This window comes from Schistocerca piceifrons, chromosome 5 (genome assembly GCF_021461385.2).
Source record: "Schistocerca piceifrons isolate TAMUIC-IGC-003096 chromosome 5, iqSchPice1.1, whole genome shotgun sequence".
NCBI lineage: Eukaryota > Metazoa > Arthropoda > Insecta > Orthoptera > Acrididae > Schistocerca > Schistocerca piceifrons.
Genome location: NC_060142.1, coordinates 336,855,057 through 336,862,190, shown reverse-complemented (window position 1 = coordinate 336,862,190; position 7,134 = coordinate 336,855,057). Strand labels below are relative to the sequence as shown.

Here is a 7,134-nt window from a genome sequence, read left to right as displayed (position 1 = left end):
AGTGTGTGCTGATATGAAACTTCCTGGCAGATTAAAACTGTGTGCCGGACCGAGACTCGAACTCAGGATCTGGCCCGCGAAAGGCAAAGGTCCCGAGTTCGAGTCTTGGTCCGGCACACAGTTTTAATGTGCCAGGAAGTTTCTTTATCCATAATATCTAAATCAGACAAGTGAGTTAATAAGAAAAATTACTTATATTTGGCTTTCAGATGTGCAACACAATAACAATATCTGTAACTGTGTGTGTTGGCACAATGGCAGTTTTAAATACTACAGGACAATATTGAACAAATGAAGAACTTGACATGTCTATATTCATGACAATACAATATGCACTAACAAGTAAAAAGAGGAGTTTCGGAATGCCCCCGTAACTTTGTCTAATTTGTGATGAATCTGTGTTGATTGTTATGGATTAGGGACCAGGTTCTAAGAACACAGTTCTTTCAAGATGCTTGTGGTAACTCTGGATTATGACTGGCTTTTATTTAGAATTTCTCTTAGCTGATAAAATGTCTATAATTTTTGCATGTCGGCATAAATTAAGGTGCTGGGGTCTGAACACAGATTAATACACAGTCCTTGTTATAGATATATCAGCATATTAGGCACCTTCAGAAGTCTGATACAACTTAATTTTCGTACCACTTGCTTCTGATATTCTACAAATGAAAGATAGCAAACCAAAGATCAGATACAGCATAAAATCAAGAAAGGCATCAATAGAAGATAAATGTAAAGGAAGATTAGGATCTAATGTCCAACAACTTCGTGAGGCAGAGCATAATCATGGACAAGAAAATGGTGGGGGAAGGGAAATGGCTGTGCCCTTTTCAATACAGCCATGCTGCTATTCATCTTTGTAGAGACAATGAAATTGCAGAACATCTAAAAAAGGATGGCCAGACAGAAATTTGAATCTTGTTTTCTCCCAAGGCTGGTCCAATGTCTTTGGAACCACTAGCTTTGTTTTACTAAAACAGTTTTCTGTTATTTTGTCCCACACTTCCACATTAGTTGCTTACCACATTAGCATCAAAATGTAACTTAATTTAAAGCTGATAAAAATTTGATAAACATTTTAATAATAGAAAATGTCTAAATTGCTGTGTAAATTCTACTTGCCAAAACGAAAAGGTTTAATCTAAATCATCAACTGGAAACATAATATGGATGTCATATTTTCATTTATGTCTTACATTTTCTCTCTTCAGGGTGTTGATGAAAGCTTTTGCACGCTGAACTTGCTGCCCATCTGTGAAAAATATTACAAGACATGATTCACCATCCATTGTCTTGTGTGGTCCCCAAGTGTATGGCACAACACTTTTATCTTCAAGCAAAGACAGATTTAACCTACAAGACAAATTGATACATTTCATGAGCATTAGTTTGAAAACTATTCAGTCATAATTGCTGACGAATACTTAATAGTCACAACAATAGCCTTTCATGCTTACTTTTTCAGTTCTTCTGCTTTTGGAATGGAGATATAATCATGGATCGTTATTGTATCGGGAAGAAGGCACCAATTATTTTCTCCTTCTACAGGTGTGTAGTCATGAATGACACTCCACTCATTATTAAATGCACTTAACCCTGCTTGATGAAACTGATCTGCAATTTCCATACTCATTTATATGAATTAACTACAGAAAACTGGATGTAATATAGTAGATACAATAAGAAGGAAAACACAAACAAAAGATATTTAGTACATTCTCCATAAGGAAATTATTGGAATAACTATAAAAACTACATTACCTTCGAGGTCATCATAATACAACTGATAACAGCCAAAGTGCATACTAGTTGATGCTTCTATGACAGGTTGTGTTGGGCAACATAAAAATACATCTATTTTCCTGCAGTCACGGGATCGAAACTGTCCACAAGCCACAACACAAGAACAGTCCTTGCAGTTTCTCAGAAAAATGCTGGAACAAGGAGAACAGCAAAGCCTTGTACAACTCAGTGTCACACAGTAACACGTAACCTGAAATTGAAACAATCAGACACGGCACACTACTTGGGTTCTCTGTTACTTCAAACATACATTAATGAACTCTCACTTACAGTGACACGGCATGGAAATTTTTATCTTCTCTACAGATGATACAAATACGAGTGAAAAAAAAAGCACTAGTTCTCACTTACTGAGGAGACAGCTATTAAAATATCTAAAAATCTACCAATATATCTCAAAGTAAATGGAAGGCATTCTAAGTTAAAAATGACCCATTATACAAACTACAGTAATTCTCATATAATGCTAGTAGCTGTAACTACTGACTATTCAGATGCCAAAATTACAGCAGAAAATCTCTGCTCACGACCAGGAAGTTATAAGATGGAACATTGTGCTTTATGCAATGGTAACTGTGAATCAGGAAGCAGTATGTTATCGACAAAAACTCCACAGTTTAAGGCCAAATGACCATCCTGTGAGAAACACTATCGTCTGGATTGCTTCTTTGATGTGTGTTGATTTATGATGTGATTAGAAAGATGGCACATTCAATCCCCCCCCCCCCCCCAAGAAAATAGCATTAAGGTTTTCCCTATCTAATTCTTATGCAGAAACTAATTTGAAAGCATTATCAAAAATAAAAAGGTTTATAATAGTGAATCAAGTTTTGAGATTTGTTGTTTTATAAATTAAAACGAGCATCAGGCCTCACTGGATAGATACTTCAGCAGGTTTGGAATAATACTATTTCATGCTACTGTAAACATAAACTCCGCCCACAAGCCCTAGCGGGCCCAGTGGTACTGACTGGCCACCGTGTCATTCTCAGCCTACAGGTGTCACCTGATGTGGACATGGAGGGGCAGGTGGTCAGCACACCGCTCTCCCGGCCATATGTCAGTTTCTGAGACCGGAGCCACTACTTCTCCATCAAGTAGCTCCTCAGTTTGCCCCACAAGGACAGAGTGCATCCTGCTTGCCAAACAGTGCTTGGCACACTGGATGGTCACCCATCCAAGTGCTAGCTCGGCCTGACTGCGCTTAACTTTGGTAATCTGACGGGAACCGGAGTTACCACTGCGGCAAGGCCATTGATGCACATGGTACTGTACATAGCTGTAAATGGTAAATATGATATGACTGGCATCATTAGGCATAATATAAGCAAAGTGCCTGTGAATATAATACGTCCTGAATGGCATTAAGGCCTGTGAGTTGATGTGAGTGTGACATGATAACGAAGTTGTTAAATGTCTACTAAGTAATATGCAGCAGTGTAACAGTGAATAAATGAAATTACTCACATAAAAATACGCACATAAACTAGCCTAATAATTCCTGTCTCGGACAGGAAATAAGGATAGGTTGGGGAAAAATATGAAGGAAGAGCTGGTCACTTAGGCCACAGTAAAGGGAAGGATCTGCATGCTTTGAAGATGTAAGTAGTATACATTTCCTTTTAAGCTTTCACGTGTTATTCCTCTCACACTCCCAAAGAAAAAACGAATACTTGTCCTAGCTCGAACAGTGTGTGTACTCTAAGGTGTATTTAGTTTAAGTATTAAATATGCACATCCTAGAAGCAAGCAATTTACTAGCTACAAAAATTGTTTTCTTTTGTCATTTGACACACATTTTCTGTGGAGTGATTTCTTCTACTCCACGGAAGACAACTATAATTCATCCGGGCAGTAGCACAATACATGTTAACAGTATAATATAATGTAATATTTTAGCCATTTTACTGTATTGTAGTTAAATAAATAGAACACACTTTATTTCTTGCTACATATCAGATTCTTCTCTATGGGTTTGTTGTGTATGATTTACATAATCTAACGTAAAATTTCTAAAAACTGTTTTTTTAATGACATGTACTATTTTATGTATTGGTTTTTTAACGGTATGCACTATTTTATGTATATTCTGCTGTAAATCGCGTTTTATCATTTGACAAATGGTGGCTACAGACATGACACCTAACTCACCTGCCCTTTACAGCACCTATTACAAATTTACAATTCACACAATCGTCGATAGTTATGGTATTTATATGATCTAATAAATATACAGTTGATGTTTTGCATTTCTGAATAACAAACTGTTGGCCATTAATTGTTCCCGGCAGCTTCCAAATTTCTTCGTTGTCCAAATTTTCCACAGTAAAATCTTTCAGGTTGACTTTATCTCGTTTGTCCCTAAGAATGAAATATGGATGGTAAAAAAATGGGTAGATATAGAAAAATGGCACGAAAGGAGAAAACTTAACAAAAACTGTCAAGTTATTGACAGTGTCATACCACGAATATTCCTTTACTTTTGAATCTTTAGTATCCTGTCGCCTTCCCTTGTGGAAAAGACATCCCATAATCGATGCTTTTTCCTGCTGCAAATTCAGCCACTGCACGAAATACTTTTCTAGCAGTGTTTGTTTTCGATAAGATACCCGACCCACGCCATAAGCCATTTGTTTACACACCACTATAATCTCTGACGAGCGAGTAACATATCGCGTTACATTTTCGGTTACGGATTGAAATCTGAAATTTTATTAATTTATTGCATATAGCGACCCTATATTACATTTAAGGGGGAAGTAACGTAATTCCTTAAAACGAAAGTATGAAAATATATTCTTTCAGTATAAATAGTCGCATTAACTTTGATCGAGGCATAGTATTTACAATAAAAGTCTGCTGCTGCTCACTGCCGTGAAGTGGGGGGGGCGCAGAAGGCGAGATCTGAGAGAGTAATCCAACGTACTAAGTTACTAACATAGTTGAGCGGTAGTCGAAGAGACCAAAAACGAACGCATAGACGAAACATGGGCTACAAATATTATGATTCCCCAGAGGGGCAAGACTGTTTGAAAAAAATGTGGTATACCACAAAAACTGGAGCACTTATCGGCCTTGGACTGTCGTCATTTGACGTTATTATGTATTCTCGGCCAAAAGGTTATTTTCCTACATTAATGAGATATGGATATATTACCCTTCCCATTATGGGAATGGCAGCCTCATTTTCTGCCACAACATGTATCGCTACGAATGCTCGCGGGAAGGACGGAAAACTTAACTATTTCCTGGGTGGCTGTGCTGCTGGTGGAGTGTTCGGGGCGTGGAGGAGGAGTATTTTTGCTGGATTTCTTGGTTGTGTGGCGCTGGGTGGCTTCGCTGTCGCCAAGAAGCTGTCAATTGAAGAAGGTTGGGAGTTCATCGGTAAACCTCCAGGACATATCCATGGATCTCTTCGAGGGGTACGACAGGACTGGACTATAACTGATCACCGTCCAGGAAACTGGAAGGTTTCAGAGTAACTGTATACAACTGATTAATGTGTATATTAGCAGCTTTAGATGAATGTGATCAGTGACATTACCTGTCAAGAGTCTGTGTAGCTTATTTAATGTGAATAAAGCAAAATTGTTATATAATGGCTGTTTTATGCTTTTACTTATGCTTTTTATTTATACATACATGACCTGCATCAAATAAGAAAATGTAATGTATGGCAGTGAAGTAGACGTTTTACAAAGCTTTCTCTGGTAATCTTCGGGAAACGAGTTTGGAATTATATTTTGATGTAGCATAGCCTGGTTACAATTGAAATTAATTTTGGCATCCTCTCCCCCCAGTTCCTGATTGTTTAATAAGGATCCATGAAAGACAGTTGGAAAGTGCAATATTATATAAATATGCATGAATGTCAACAACTTTGAAACTGTGCTGTCAAGGAAAGTCTGTATTATAAGTTGTAGAGAGGTGCAATGAAAATGCAAATTACCGAAATGAAATTCATGCTTGCTTCACAATGAATTCTTGTTTTATTGATGTGTCCATATGACAACTGATATCTTAAATATTAAGTACTTTCATTTGACTGTCTTTTGATAGTGTTTTCATCATTGTTCAAATTTGTTGTTTGCAACATATTACATGTTAACATGACGGAGAAGGTATCATGCAACTTTTCTATTACAGTAAACAATAACATCCTGAAAATTTTAATTTGCCTATTTATTCATTGTGTTTCATGAATTCAATCAAGAAAGAGAAACATTAGTGGTGTGAAATGAGTCAGGGGTGACATTAACGTAAGACAGTCTTGATTTTTATGTTGAAGTAACAATAAACTGTCACCATAGTGCTTAATGCCATGTAAATTTAATAAAGTAAAGTGGTAAGGAAGCTGCTGCTCCTTCAATTTACTGTATAGCTGCCGTAGGCAGTTTAATATTTACTTGGTTGCAACAGCATTTTTCAAAGAAGCTGGTTTTTACATCTATGGATACTGAGATTATGCGTAATACATTTTTAGTTGTAACAAACAGTGCTAATCGTCATGTGGCTAACAACCTTCCAGTGCCCGTATCTAGCTATTCTGATAATTTATAAAAAGAGTAGCTAATGATGTATGTTTTTAAGTTTAGTTTGAGTTGGTAGGAATTACCAATTTTGTGCTTTATATTAGATGGAGCTTATTGAATATGTTACCTCCAGAGTATATAACTGAAGCATGGACAAGACAAATCATTACCTTTATCCATGCAACACAACTAGGAAGTAATACTGAAGATGTACCAGGGAAACAAAATAGCTATAGGCCTAGTATACGTAATGTGGTTGTGGTACTACGGGCGACCTGTATCAGTGGTTCTACACTTTTTCGACTGTGGTCAGTTACACACACTGACGACAACTTACCTTTATCTTCACTTTCCCACATCTGTTGCACAGGCAAGTGGTCTGGTCCCTTTAATCGTACAAACCAACCAACAGGCGTGTGACTATATCTGGATTTCAGGCATAGGTTCACATCAAAAAGATTTACAGGAGGAAGGTCAGCCACTAAATCTATTCAAAATTTTTCTTTGCAGGTAAACTTCTATGTACCAATATCAAAACTACTGAGAAATATTTTTGGATATTTCTCCCTTTACTTTTCAGTTCAATTGTAATTTTCTTATGTGATGTTGCATAAATTGCTCGCTCACAATTGACTTGATATCACTCCCAAGCAGATTTTGTTGACTAGATTATTAATTTTTGTAGTGACTAGGCATCTTATGCATTTAAGACTGTAAATGTGTGCAAGAAAACTAATTTCATATCTTAACATTTTTCTTAATATTGTTATTACGTATCACATTACTACTGCCAGTG

At 36.9% G+C, this 7,134-nt stretch overlaps 2 protein-coding genes across 2 annotated transcripts in view; one reads left to right on the top strand and one right to left on the bottom strand.

Annotated features, from left to right (window-relative positions):
* LOC124798031 (protein XRP2-like) overlaps positions 1-4,464 on the bottom strand; it is a 50,899-nt gene extending 46,435 nt beyond the window's left edge. Inside the window, exons 1-5 of the mRNA XM_047261247.1 lie at positions 4,270-4,464; positions 3,958-4,167; positions 1,765-1,937; positions 1,461-1,617; positions 1,200-1,356 (exon numbers count right to left, since the gene is read on the bottom strand). Of these exons, the coding sequence (XP_047117203.1) occupies positions 1,200-1,356; positions 1,461-1,617; positions 1,765-1,937; positions 3,958-4,167; positions 4,270-4,436 (864 nt within the window). The 5' untranslated portion in view covers positions 4,437-4,464. The remainder of the gene's footprint in view (positions 1-1,199; positions 1,357-1,460; positions 1,618-1,764; positions 1,938-3,957; positions 4,168-4,269) is intronic.
* Positions 4,465-4,681: 217 nt separating this feature from the next.
* Positions 4,682-5,405, top strand: LOC124798032 (NADH dehydrogenase [ubiquinone] 1 alpha subcomplex subunit 11). Its single transcript, XM_047261248.1, has one exon. It carries the CDS (start codon positions 4,794-4,796, stop codon positions 5,286-5,288), a length of 495 nt encoding a protein of 164 aa, XP_047117204.1. The 5' UTR covers positions 4,682-4,793; the 3' UTR covers positions 5,289-5,405.
* Positions 5,406-7,134: the final 1,729 nt, after the last annotated feature.